Source organism: Megalobrama amblycephala, linkage group LG22, assembly GCF_018812025.1.
Source record: "Megalobrama amblycephala isolate DHTTF-2021 linkage group LG22, ASM1881202v1, whole genome shotgun sequence".
Lineage (NCBI taxonomy): Eukaryota > Metazoa > Chordata > Actinopteri > Cypriniformes > Xenocyprididae > Megalobrama > Megalobrama amblycephala.
In genome coordinates this window covers 2,471,623-2,486,748 of record NC_063065.1, presented here as the reverse complement: position 1 = coordinate 2,486,748, position 15,126 = coordinate 2,471,623, and the positions used below count along the sequence as shown (strand labels likewise).

The 15,126-nt window shown below is 33.0% G+C and overlaps 1 protein-coding gene across 1 annotated transcript; it reads right to left on the bottom strand.

Moving 5' to 3' along the window:
* Positions 1-5,174: 5,174 nt before the first annotated feature.
* Positions 5,175-14,294, bottom strand: LOC125257961 (vesicle-associated membrane protein-associated protein A-like). Its single transcript, XM_048174701.1, has 6 exons — positions 13,957-14,294; positions 11,909-12,061; positions 11,723-11,826; positions 9,282-9,362; positions 9,038-9,211; positions 5,175-6,099 (listed from the first exon to the last, which is right to left on the bottom strand). Exons 1-6 carry the CDS (start codon positions 14,012-14,014, stop codon positions 5,938-5,940), a joined length of 732 nt encoding a protein of 243 aa, XP_048030658.1. The 5' UTR covers positions 14,015-14,294; the 3' UTR covers positions 5,175-5,937.
* Positions 14,295-15,126: the final 832 nt, after the last annotated feature.

Here is a 15,126-nt window from a genome sequence, read left to right as displayed (position 1 = left end):
AAGCTGTTTTTTTTTATAAAAACCTACTCAACAAAATATTTATTAATTTATGTAAATTTAAAAGATATGATAAATCCTCCAAAAAACGGCACAAATATGAAGTAAAAACATTAATAAACAGAGTAAAATTAACATTTGTTTTTATTTTAGCAAACGTCGTTTGGGGACTAAAAAGACCCCAAAGATCTAAACTCTTATGATCGTCGAACACGAATCAGCTGAGCTGACCAAAACCCAAAAAATGTGAGCAACCAAACTGCATCCGGCAGACTCAGAAGGGAACAAAGACTTGACGTGGTGACACATGCATGCGCACTAATGTACTTCCTGTTCATTCTGTACAGTGTCACATTTACTTGAGCTCATCATACATTATTTAAATCAACAATTACAGTTAAAATAATGCCATGCTATCTAGTTTCTCAGAAGCTTTAGAGCAGATGATTTCATGGAGAATCAGCGCTGTAAATATCCGGGCCGAAGCCTGTAAATTGCAGTAATTATTGGTTTGTAAAGGACCTGAAAGAAACCTCGTCTTATGATGCCTGAATGAAGCTGATGTGAACTCTGTCTTTGCCTGTGACTCTTACAGGATTATTATAATGAACTAAAACTATTTAAAAAAAAATGCCATACTTGGAAATAGTTAACTAAAATCAAATAAGTTATTTAATCAGCTAGGTGCAAAGGCAACATTTGTCATTTTCATTTAGTTTAAAGGGGCTATATGTAGAATTCAGAACCCTTGTTTTTGGCGACACCGGTGGCCGTTAAGCAGTGTTGACAAGTCCGCAGTTAATTGGGCTACTTTAATAGACCAATCTGGCAGCGGTGCTCTCATAGTGACGGCTGAAAAACACGGTAACAAGTGGAGGAATATGTGCAAAATCCACAGAATATGAGAAAAATATATTGTTGTGCCTTTGGATGTCAGAATTGGACTGCAAAAAATATAGTCTTCATTTTTATAGGAATCTGAATTGAAGCTAAACGCAGACGTTTATGTTGCAAGTCACAGACTGTCAACCAGCGATGATTATTCTACTATTAAAGCATGAATGTGATGTAAACAGTAAGTCAATATAATATTCACATATGCAGTTTATAGGGGATAGCAGTTACAGCATAAAATAATATTTAAAGGGTTAGTTCACCCAAAAATGAAAAATAATGTCATTAATTACTCACCCTCATGTCGTTCCACACCCGTAAGACCTTCGTTCATCTTCAGAACACAAATTAAGATATTTTTGATGAAATCCGATGGCTCAGTGAGGCCTCCATAGCCAGCAATGACATTTCCTCTCTCAAGATCCATTAATGTACTAAAAACATATTTAGATCAGTTCATGTGAGTACAGTGGTTCAATATTAATATTATAAAGCCACGAGAATATTTTTTTGTGTGCCAAAAAAATTCACTTTTTAACAATATCTAGTGATGGCCGATTTCAAAATGCTGCTTCAGAGCGTTATGAATCTTTTCGAATCAGTGATTAAACCGCCAAACTGCTGAAATCACGTGACTTTGGAGCTCCGATTCACTGATTTGATTTGGAACGGCATGAGGGTGAGTAATTAATGACATTATTTTAATTTTTGGGTGAACTAACCCTTTAAACCTATAATGTTTTACATAGATAATGTTTAAACATAGCCTATAACATTTTTATTTCATAATTCTGACTTTTTTTCCTCATATTTCAGTGTTTATAACTCCCAGTTCAGACTTTATAATTTGCAATTTTTAGTTTATATCACAATTCTGAGGGGAAAAAAAGACAGAATATCGAGTATATCTCACAATTCTGTTTTTCCTTCTAAGAAATGCGAGATATAAACTTGGATTTGCAAGAAAAAAAGACAAGAATTGTGAGATATAAACTCAAAATTAACTTTTTTATTCTTTTATTCCGTGGCTTCCATAGACTGCAGAACCGTCATTTTCTGCCACCCGGTAAGGCTCCGCCCACAAAATAAACATCATCGCTGTTTGCAAACACAAAATTGGTCTATAATGTTGCTGCTGGTTGTTTTTCATGTCTGCGGATTGAAGCGACCACAATAACGTGATATTTAGTCCCTGGAATGCTAAACCCCGTATTTTACCACACGGGACGTGATTTTACCGGGGGACCCTCCTGAAACGCGTTTGGTCTAGTTTTGAGTAGCAATTGGGTGGGTTTTGTTGTAAAAAACCTGGCAACCCTGCCGTCAAGTCAACTGCAGCAGCAAACGTGATTCAATGCCCTGATATACTCACGGCAAAGTTCTTTTTCGTTCTTTGCTTAGAAGTAAAAAGAAGTTGGAAATACCTTTGCAGCGATATACTGTTAACGAACATCCTGACGTCATCCACGCTTAAGTTGAATATGTAAATATGTGTTGCTCTCGAAAACAGCGGTGAAAAAGCAGCAGTTGTGATGTGGATGTGTTGGCACCAGCTCTGCGATTCACCGGCATCATGTCGACAGATGTGGTAATTAAAATTACACTGTTTGATTATAAAGTAGGCTATAGGTGAGAGGCTATAATTTGAATCAATCCATTTTCTGTATAACAAAGTGACATTACAGTACAGAATAGCTCATTATCCTGAATATTGTAAACATTCGTTTCATGTGTCATAAGAACGTAAACATCATATTTTGATTTTCCCGGCAAAAACGACCCGAGTCCTTCACATTAAAATCAGTCTACAGGCTTTCATAATCAACCGAGTTTTTTAAGTTTAGTTACAAGCTGTTCACACATCGATTAATGCATGAAAATTCTTACATATATTCCCATTAACTTGATATCCCTCTGGTCAGAACTGACCAACAATTTTTACGTTTTGAATTTTTAAAACTGTTTTGACACTTGGTGACTTTTTTTCCGCATTAGCTATGTGAAGACACAAAAAAATCACAGACATTTTTAATCTGAAAAAAAAAAAAAAGTATTAATTTTAATAGACAAAATTGCTCATAAAAATGGTATAAATATTGCATTTTATCATAAAATCCCCTCAAAATTCTAAACAATAATCAAAAAATATTATTGAACAAAAATATATTATAGATTTTCCTAAAAAAAAAAAAAAAGAAAAAAGGAAAAAAGTTGTTTAAGTACCAGGTGTGACCCAGAAAATAAGGGAAGGATATGCTAAAAATACTAAAACTGAAATAAAAATTAATAAAGACTATAGACATTTAAGGTGAGATACACCAGCTGATTGATTACATTAAAAATGGTAAACATTTTTTGTAATACAAGTTTTCTAAAATGTTGTTTAAATATGCGAATGAGGTGTTATCTAATTAAAAATGCACTAATTTGCATACATTTCTAGAACAAAAATCTGAATATTGGATGACGTCAGGTTCAAAATTGTTTTTTTTTTTTGACATATTAAATTTAAAGGTTTTTACAGAGGGAATTTTGGATATCTGTTTTTATCACACCATAAATCAGAAAATACTATCAACAGCCAGAAAAAAAAAATATTTTCACCATTTTTTAGGAATAAAATGTTGCATAAAATCAGGCTAATTATATATATCAACAAATCCCTCAGTAAAAACCTTCAGAATATAGATAGGGATAAAACTGTAAAGTTTGGTGTGTGTAAGTTCTGCTGAAGTGGAGAGAAAAACTCATTTTGAGGAAACGGCCTTTAAAGATATTTACTGGAATTGAAATCTATCGATGCAAACAGATAAAGTGCTATAAAATATACACTTAAAAGTGTATTTTGGATGTTTTCTTTCCACCAGTCTGAAAAAAACACTTTATGAAAAGCCAAAAAGCTCAAAATTGACAGATGCCTGAAAAAAAAAAAATGTGTTTTTGCCTGTAGCGCCCCCCCTTAAAAAAAAAAAAAAAAAAAAATACTAAAATGAAGAAACAAAACAAAAAAACACTAACTTGAAAATTTAAAAAAAAATTATATATACAGTACAGTCCAAAAGTTTGGAACCACTAAGATTTTTAATGTTTTTAAAAGAAGTTTCGTCTGCTCACCAAGGCTACATTTATTTAATTAAAAATACAGTAAAAAACAGTAATATTGTGAAATATTATTACAATTTAAAATAACTGTGTACTATTTAAATATATTTGACAAAGTAATTTATTCCTGTGATCAAAGCTGAATTTTCAGCATCATTACTCCAGTCTTCAGTGTCACATGATCCTTCAGAAATCATTCTAATATGCTGATCTGCTGCTCAAGAAACATTTAATGTGTACATTTACAAAAATGTGTACAATATTTTTTTTTCAGGATTATTTGATAAATAGAAAGTTCAAAAGAACAGTGTTTATCTGAAATCTAATCTTTTGTAACATTATAAATGTCTTTACTGCCACTTTTGATTGATTTAATGCATCCTTGCTGAATAAAAGTATTCATTTCTTTAATTTCTTTTCAAAAAAATAAAAATAAAAATTCTTACTGACCCCAAACCTTTGAACGGTAGTGTATAATGCTACAGAAGCTTTGTATTTCAGATAAATGCTGTTCTTTTGAACTTTCTATTCATCAAGGAATCCTGAAAAAAAAAGTACACAACTGTTTTCAACATTGAAAATAATCATAAATGTTTATTGAGCAGCAAATCAGCATATTAGAATGATTTCTGAAGGATCATGTGACACTGAAGACTGGAGTAACGATGCTGAAAATTCAGCTTTGCATCACAGGAATAAATTACTTTGTCAAATATATTCAAATAGAAAACAGTTATTTTAAATTGTAATAATATTTCACAATATTACTGTTTTTACTGTATTTTTAATTAAATAAATGTAGCCTTGGTGAGCAGACGAAACTTCTTTTAAAAACATTAAAAATCTTAGTGGTTCCAAACTTTTGGACTGTACTGCATATATATATATATTTACAAATACAAACTGACTAACAAAATGAAATGAAAAAATATATAGTATCTTAATGTTTTTGCATCTGATGCCATTAATGATCAAGTATTTTTGTAGAATGTTTGAAAAGCGATTCTTATTGTCAGATTAAATCTGTGTGAATCTAGACACATAATTTACTCAGAGACATTTAACAGTGAGAAAAACATTTATTGTGCGTTTGAACAGTCGATTGATTCTCGTGCACAACTGATCATCGTGACAGCATTAAAAACAGATCCTCCTTTTACACAGACAAACTGAAGACAGGATGAAGAGTGTTAAAGATTCTTTATTTCAGCAATGATCAATACCACGGGACAGGACTGCAAATGGAGATTTTATTCAGTCAAGTTGCCTCACAATTGAATATATAATCTGCATAAAGAAAACTCCATGAAACGATTGTGTCAGCGGGCTCGTTCGTGAGGAGGAGGCGTGTTGTTCCCAGCTGACGTCGTCACATTCAAGAAAATAAAGGTGGAATGGGAACGCGTGTCACGCCACCATCCAGCGACAAGTAGCAAAGACGATCGGTTTGTTTTTCTTTTATTACGACGAATCTGCATTTCCCATTTTTCTCAAAAGAATCTAAAAGAACATGTACATGACACTTAAAACATTCCATTAAACTCTTAATAAAACCACAGAGAAAAAGAGAAACACGTCCTTTTATTTATTCATAGGTTGACGTTTTTTCAAGGTCTCTACACACACACAGTGCCTCCGTTGGGCTGCTAGTGATGCTTTGACAAATGGACGATTTCTTCTTCCCCGACCCCCAGAAAAACCCACCCAGAACCACAGACGGCGGAAAAGAGGGAGAAACGAGCCATCGTTTCTGAGTGTGTGTGTGTGAGAGTGTGTGTGTGTGTGTGTTTGCTTGTGTGTGTGTACTAACCGTGTGAGAAAGGCAAGGCCCGTTTGAATGATCCTGTACACAGACACGTTTATTTCCGCTGCCGTAGGGCTCGTCTGCGCAGACGCAACGGTTATCGACAAGAACGCGCGCTTTGCTCGCCAGGCCCAGAACCTCTACAAGACAAACTTCCCTAGGAAGAACCCGATGAAGATGGCGGCGATGACGACCAGCAGCGAGGGCAGCGATTTGGAGGCCGGCTCTTTGCTCAGCATCGCCGAAGACTTCGAGACCGAGCTGTCGTACTGATTGGCCTTCCTCATCCTCAGACCTTCATCCTGATCGAGAGCAACAGGTAAACACACGGTGAGTTTAATAGCACTGAAATCTGCAGTGAATGTCAGAGTCTGGCTTTATCTTTGAGATCGTTACGCCACCTAGTGCTCACAGCACACGTTCAGCCATCGGGACAGTGAAATAAACTCTGAACTTTAAGAAACACATGTCTTTTGATGCTAATGAGTGCAATCAAACTCAGACTTCAGTAAACGACTCTTCTGCTGTTGCTTATAATTTAAACAATGACAAATGTTTAAAGCGTAAGGAGTAAAATAAATTATAATTATCAAATATTCATTAATTTTACAGTATATATGCCTATATTTTTGTCTTCATATTTATAATTAGAAGTAAAAATTATTATTATTATTATTTATAAAATTCGATTGGGTTCCTAAAATAAAAATGTGAATATAATGTGGACTGAGACACTATTACAACTAAAAAGAGGTTTAATAGCAAAGAAATGTAAAAATATTATTAATATTATATTAATATTTTAAATAAAACACTTAAAATTATATTAAATATTTTATCCATGTTCTTGCATGTCATGTGACTTGATTTCATTTTAATGTGGTGAATTTAAGACAAATATATTTGTAAAATAAGTTGCATTATAAATTATTTTACAGTATAACTGTAATTTACAACAGCAATTGCTTATATTTCTGTCTGCATATTTATTAGTAATTATTATTATTTATAAAATTTGATGTCAGTGTGAATGTAATGTGGACTGAGACACTATTACAAATAAAAAAAGATGTTTAAAAGTGAAAAAAATGTTAAATAAGTAAATACACACAAATAAAATAGCTTGTTAAAAATATTAATATTTTAATGTTTATTATAATCATTTTAAATATATTAATATTTCAATTAAAACACTTCCCATTTTCTTGCATGTCATGTGACTTGATTTCATTTTAATGTGGTGAATTTAAGATAAATATATTTTAAATTGTAGTGTAAATAAGATATAAATTAATTTACGTTACAGTATAATTGTAATTTACAACAGTAGTTGACTATATTTCTGTCTTCATAGTTATAATTAAAGTAAAAATTATTATTATTTATGTGAATAATGTGGACTGAGACACTATTACAAATAAAAAAAGATGTTTAAAAGTGAAAAAAATGTTAAATAAGTAAATACACACAAATGAAATAGCTTGTTAAAAATATTAATATTTTAATGTTTATTATCATTTTAAATATATTAATATTTTAAATAAAACACTTAAAATTATATTAAATATTTTATCCATGTTCTTGCATGTCATGTGACTTGATTTCATTTTAATGTGGTGAATTAAGACAAATATATTGTAAATTGTAGTGTAAAATAAGTTATAATATTATAAATTAATTTACATTACAGTATAATTGTAATTTACAACAGTAGTTGACTATATTTCTGTCTTCATAGTTATAATTAAAGTAAAAATGATTATTATTTATGTGAATAATGTGGACTGAGACACTATTACAAATAAAGAGGTTTAATAATTATATTTTTCATTAATTAATAAATAAATAACGTGCTAGAAATTGTATTAATATTTTAATATTAATTATAATCATTTTAAATAAAACACTTAAAATTATATTAAATATTTTATCAATTTCCTTGTGTCATGTGACTTAAATTCACTACATTAAAATGAAATTAAGACAAATATCATATTGTAAAATGTAATGTAAAATAAGTTATATTATAAATTAATTTATTTTACAGTATAATTGCAATTTACAACAGTAGTTTACTATATTTCTGTCTTCATATTTATAATTAGAGTCAAGTAATAATTATTATTATTTATCAAATCTGATTGGGTTCCTAAAATGCCAGTGTGAATATGAGGACTGAGACTGTAAAATAAATAAATACAATAGCTTGCTAAAAATATTAATATTGTAATGTTAATTATATTTTAAATATATTAATATTTTAAATAAAACACTTAAAATCTTAAATATTTTATCTATGTTCTTGCATGTCATGTGACTTAATTTCGTTTTAATGTGAATTTAAGACAAATATCGTAGAGTAAAAGAAGTTATATAATAAATTAATTTATTTTACAGTACAGTTATAATTTACAACAGTAATTATCTATATTTCTATCTTCATATTTATAATTAGAGTTAAGTAATATTTATTTATAAAATTTGATTGGTTCCTAAAATGCCAGTGTGAATATAATGTGGACTGAGACACTATTAAAAACTAAAAAGAGGTTTAATAGAGAAAAAAAATGTTAAATAAATGCATAAAACAGCTTTCTAAAATATTAATAATTTAATGTTAATTATATTCATATTTTAAATATATTAATATTTTAAAAAACACTTCAAATTATCTTAAATATTTCATCTATTTTCTTGCATGTCATGCAACTATTAATTTCATTTTAATGTGGAGAAATTAAGACAAATATCATATTGTAACTTGTAGTGTGAAATAAGTTATATTATAAATTAATTTATTTTACAGTACAATTATAGTTTACAACAGTAATTACCTATATTTCTATCTTCATATTTATAATTAGAGTTAAGTAATATTTATTTATAAAATTTGATTGGGTTCCTAAAATGCCAGTGTGAATGGAAAAAAATGGAAAAAATGCTTGCTGAAAATATATTATTAATGTTTTTTTTAATTAAAAAAACCCTTTAAATATCATATTAAATATTTTATCTATTTTCTTTCATGTCATGTGACCGAGATCAGACAACTGTGAACATGCAAATGTGTTGCTAAATTATTGAAATATTTATCAAATATTAATGTGATAAAAATGAAATATTTTATATCTAAGGGGTTCGTCTGACAAAAGCGTTCATGAATCCCTGACCTAGATCACAATCCTAACTTCACGTATTATTGGGTCAGTATCAAACGCTGGTGCGGATGTTCTCCAGTACCTTGAGTTGGCGGTTTTCATCTAGCAGTTTTCCCATTTCTGACTGCAGTCTCTTGCACTCTTCCATGACTTTCCGCATCTCCGCGTCGTCCATATTGCCGGCTTTGGCTCCTGACGTCCCGTCGGCCTTCGACGCGTTCAGAACGGACGCAGCTTTGGTTGATTCCAGCTCATTCTGATCAGAGATTCATTACAGTATCAGAACACACACTGAGTAATAATCACGACTACAAACACAAACTCACCATCTTTTCACTGTCTGACGGCATTTCAAACACACAGCGCAGTTTAGAGTCCATCAGGTCGTCCGGTTTGGCATCTTTCCACTGCAAAACAAAACAGTACCACAACATTATCATGCCTGATGGCAGGCGTTTCACCCACACAGGACACAGGAAATGAGGTCACACACATCTCTCTCAGGCTCCTGCTGTCAAATATGGACTGATAAAAATAGTGTTATATAAATAGATGAACAAAACATCACACAAGTTAATTAGTTAAAGGGTTAGTTCAGCCAAAAATTATATTTCTATCATTATCTGTTTGTTCCACACCTTCGTTCATCTTCAGAACACAAATTAAGATATTTTTGATGAAATCCGAGAAGTGTATGGCTCATATAATAATATAATCAACACTTTCAAGGTCCAGAAAGGAACTAAAGACAAACAGTCATGTGACTGCAGTGGTTCAACCTTAATGTTATGAAGAGACGAGAATACTTTTTGTGCGCAAAAACAAACACAAAAATAACCACTTTATTCAACAATCTCTTCTCTTCTGTGTCATTATCTTACGTTGTTTACGTCCAGCGCTTCCAGGTTCATCGTCAGAAGGACTCATTATTGGCTGGCGCATGCGTCGTGCTGATCACATGATCAGCTTCGGCCAATACTGAGCCGGGAATTTGGACGTAAACACAAAAGTAGTGTTCATTTCGTCAGCTATTTTTAATTTAGTCTTAGTCCTGTGTCAAATATAACTTACTTTTTATCATGTTTAGTCAACATTGTCCTGTTTTTGTTTAGTCAAGACTTAGTCGACTATTTTAGTTTCGTTTTTGTCAATTTTTGTCATACTGTATAATGGTTAAAATAATTTAAAAAAACCTATTTCGCTCAATTTTAATTGCAATGATTGTTGTCGTTTGGGAAATTTCTATCAGTTCACCAAATAAGCACAAATCAACAGAATATGGAATCATATGCATGGTTTATTTTACCTCATCTAGTGTGGATTATAATTATAAACACCAAAGACTTTGGTAACGTTAAAACAAAAAGCTAAATTCCTAATAGTAATTCCAAGTTGCATTAATATTTCTCTATTAAAACGGCAAAAAAGGCCACACATATTGCCACACAGAGAGGTTGCACAAGTACAATCAGCAACCACAATCGCAAACAGTACAGTCGAGATCCCTGACAGAACACAGACTGGCTGAACGACACTTTCATTAAGCAGAACATCTCAAATGTCACTGCCGTTATGTCGCAGAGAGCGCGTGTGCGAATGGTTGCCAAACTGCACGAAGCAAAAAGTCTGCTCTGATTGGGGGATTTGAGCTCTTAATATCTGGCAACCCCAAACTATAGAGTCTTGTACAGCAGTCTGAAACGTTTTCGCTCCTCTTTTTTCAACAAAAATAAGGTTTTTGGTAAAGTTTTCATTCTTTTAAATACATTTTAGTCTAGTCTTTTTTTTGTCAACAATATTGCATGTTGATATAGTCTAATATAGTCATTTAATAGCCTTATTATCGTCTCGTCTAAGTCAGGGGAAAAACTTTGTTGACAAACATTTTTTGTCATAGATTTCATTAACGAAATGAACACCACACAAGCCTTCACTGCGTCACCTGCTTAAGGAGAAGAGATTGTTGAACTTTTTGCACACAAAAAGTATTCTCGTCTCTTCATAACATTAAGGTGCAGTCACATGACTGTTTTAACGATGTCTTTAGTAGCTTTCTGGACCTTGAAAGTGTTGATTCTGATTTCACATTTCACTTCTGATGAAATATAAAAATACATTTCCCAAACGACAACAATCATTGCAATTAAAATTGAGCGAATAATTTTTTTTTAATCATTTTAACCATTATAGATTATGATGAAAATGTGTATGTTTCCATTGACTAAAACAAGACTAAACAAAAACAGGACAAGGTTGACTAAATATGATAAGAACTAAAAGTTACATTTGACACAGGACTAAGACTAAATTAAAAATAGTTGACGAAATTATCCATGTTTACATCCGAATTCCAGGCTCAGTATTGGCCGAAGCTGGTCACATGATCAGCACGACGCGTGCGCCAGCCAATAATGAGTCATTCTGATGATGAACCTGGACATAAAGAACGTAAGATAATGACACAGAAGAGAAGAGATTATTGAATAAAGTGTTTTTTGTTTTGTTTTTGCACACAACAAGTATTCTCGTCTCTTCATAACATTAAGGTGCAGTCACATGACTGTTTTAACAATGTCTTTAGTACCTTTCTGGAGTCATATGCCTCTTGGATTTCATCAAAAATATCTTAATTTGTGTTCTGAAGATGAACGAAGGTGTTGGAACGACATCAGGGAGAGTGATTAATGACAGAATTATCATTTTTGACATTATGACAGCCATAGTTGAAGTATTTTTGTGTCTGATGAACCGGTCACTCTCTGCTCACCATCGCTTCCAGGTCCGACGCCCCGTGTGGCGCGAAAATCGTCTGCACCATAAACTTGTGCTTGCTCTTCTCATTTGGGTCGTAATCAAACGGCTGCAGCATAACTGGAAGAGAAAACGACAGAGTCCATCAGACCTCACACACACAGATCCACTCATAAACATGAGCACATAGATGATCTCTGACCCGAGATGGTGACCGTGGCGCCGGGGTCGATGACGCCGCTGTTGGGCCGCACGCAGTAGCGGCGAGGAGCTGTGGTCTTCACTTTGAAACATACTCTTCTGTCGGACGGGTTCCTCAGCTTCAGGTTAGTGGTCACCACATCTGTGAAGGGTCCTGCGCACAAAACACACATGAACACTTCTGTTACACTGTGTCATACAGGAATTCTGGGAGTATCAGTTTGAGACTTGCTCTTTTTTACTTCCCAATACAGTACCTTCCTTCATAAGTTTTTGCTGTTTTACAGTGTAATGCAAGTTCCCTATGACAAAAATGATTAACTTGATTCAAAATGATCAGTAAACATTAGGGCTGGGTAAAAAAATATCGATTTTAATCGATTCTCATTTTTACGAACCGATATTGATTCTTAAATCCCAAGAATCGATTAGTCTAGTCTGTTTTCAGTTGATGAATGAGCAGAATATGTAGCTCCTCCCATCCAATAAATTGCAATAATCTTTGTTACTTTTGATATGAAGCAAAGTCTCAGATTTCAAATGACGTCCATCTTATTATGAGATTCAAAAAATAAACACCGTTTTGGCGCTGTTTAATGTGGCGTGACAGATCGCTTTAGCACCTCAGTTAAAGAGAAGCATGTGATCATCCTCTCCTCCGCTTTAATACCAGTTACAGCGAAATAAACATGAACATCTGAAGGTATGTTAAAATATACAGTACAACTTACTGAAATCCGTATCATGTCTCGTGTAATCGCTCAATCAGTGCTTCAACCTCGAAAGACATCAATAAAACTTAAACAATGTCACGTGACGTCACATTTACCTCAGAAAAACATATTCAGTGACCATAAACTCATTAGTCAGCTAGAAAAGTGAACTCTAGAAAGATAAATATAGCTATGCACCGTTACATATTCATTATAATGTTCTTCAATATTTAATGCATGTTTGAATAAATCAGCTGCGATTTAAATGATTATATTTCAAAAAAACGAATTGGAGTAGAAATATGATTATGTAAGTCTAAACTTTATTTATAATAAAAACATAATTGAGTGTAATTTAAGTGTTTGTATATAAATAAGTTATTTTAACCTTCAATATTATTATAGTAGTACCAGCTGACTCTCATGTGTAGTTTACAGCATTAGCTGAGAGATTTTTTTCCTCTAGAAAATTTAGCATGTACTGAAACTGAAATACTACATCCGAAATAATCGAAAGCATGTGAATAGTAATCGAATCGAATCACCAAAATTGTGTCAATACCCAGCCCTAGTATTTGTGGATATTAATGGTGAATCCCATGTAATGAAGCTTCGTCTGTAAGGCTCACATGTTGTCAGACAGGTTGGTTCATTCATAAATAATGCAAAAACCCTTTCCTATCCTTACTCTAGCAGCCTGTCCTGAAGAATCAAACATTTTTCATTATGACTCAAATTAAAAAGTTGCATAAAGAGGAATTAATATAAACTTAAGCTGTTTTAAGCCTTCAAACACTACATTTTAGTTGCCAACTACCAAATTTACACTGTAAATGTGGCACAAAAGCACTTAGATAAGGCATAAATGCATATACACAGCTATTTTAATTGTGTATTTTTTACTAGGTGCTAAGGTGGATCAGAGCAGGTATAATTTACACCGAATTTGATGCATAACAGCCTCAGTGAAGCACAAACTGCAGTATTGATCACATTTGCCTTTAAAACGCGTTTAATTCGTGATCGAGCAGCATTAATGACAGATCAGATTTATTTTTTAATCTGTTGTTAGCTTTAAAGCTAGCTGTGACAGCTCACTGACACCGAGCACACTAACGAGAGAACGATTCTCTCGCGTTTAAGATCAAAACACGATCTGATATTAACACAATATGCGTTTTCCTCCCCAGAGGCCTGCAAATCCCCGCGCGTCGCGTTAAACTGCAGCCGAGGGAGGGATGCAGGCATGCGGATGCGAGCGCAGCCTGGGCCCGGGGGCCTCCGCGAGCCGGCTCGACTGCAGCAGCCGGGAGTTAGTGACAGACACACGGGTTACCTCTGAAGCGGAGGTCGCTCGGCGGGTCGAGGATCAGAATCTGCTCCAGTTTGGACATGACAGCCGTTAAACGGGACACACTCGCGTGCTGCTCAAGAGCCCCGGCCACGACGCGCGCGCACTCACGATCACTCACACACACTCACACACCCGCGCGCGGCTCGAGCACTAGAGGCAGGCCGGCTGCGCGCACGGCGGGACACGTCACTCAGATGAACTGAGGGGAAACTGCTAGTTTTTTATTCTCTGACAGAATAATTTGATCTTATTTCCACATATGTCTGTTTAATGAATCGACAAAGACGCGGGAATTATTCGGTTCATCAGAATCACTTCAGCCGCTGTGGTCGCAGTGCGCATGCGCGGTGACTGATGACCCTCGGGGTTACACGTCATTCTAGACAACAAACACATAAAAGCGCAGAAACTGGTCGAACTGGTATTTATAAATGTAAATATATGATAAATAAACCCCACTTTAACTTTTCAAACAAGAATTGAAGATGTTTTTAAATACAATTTCAACAAGAAATCATCATGCCTTCTTCCTTAATATATTTATTTATTTATTTATTTGCTCTCTTCTTTTCTTTTCTCTTTGTTTTCTCTTCTCATTTAATAGTTTTAATTAAGTTTCTTACATATTTTTAACTTTTGTTTACTATTGAACCATAATTTCTATTTGTTTGTTTATAGTTTTTGTATGTACCGACTTGTTCTGTTTGTTAATATTGCAATAATAATAATAATAAAAACTGGTCGAACTGGTCATTTGTGTTCTGCCACGCGGCATATTTAAAATAAATAAATAAATAAAATAATAATAATAATAATAATCTACCATATTAGACTCTAGTAACAACAACAAAATAAAATAAAATATATAAAATGCAATAAAATTATTCCAAGGCTTCCCAATAAGTTTATGTGTTTTACTCGTACTCTGTTCTGTATGAAAATGTATAAAAAATGTAAAAAATAATTAAATGGTTTAAAATTATGTAATCAACAAACAAGCAAATAAATAAATAAATAAAAAGCAATGAAAACATGCAGAATTTGTGCCATCTTCCTTAATATATTAATTAATTTATTTATTTATTCTCTTCTCTATTTTTTTAGGTTTAATAGTTTTAATGGATATTGCTTTTGTTTACTATTGAACCATAA

Bases quoted from the DNA above. Each gene is read 5' to 3' on its own strand.
- LOC125257961 (XM_048174701.1), bottom strand. From the start codon at position 14,014: ATGTCCAAACTGGAGCAGATTCTGATCCTCGACCCGCCGAGCGACCTC. The intron at 9,212-9,281 runs GTGAGTTTGTGT...ATCTCTGATCAG, and splicing joins CGTCAGACAGTGAAAAGATG to AATGAGCTGGAATCAACCAA. The intron at 6,100-9,037 runs GTACTGGAGAAC...GCTCTCGATCAG, and splicing joins ATGAAAACCGCCAACTCAAG to GATGAAGGTCTGAGGATGAG.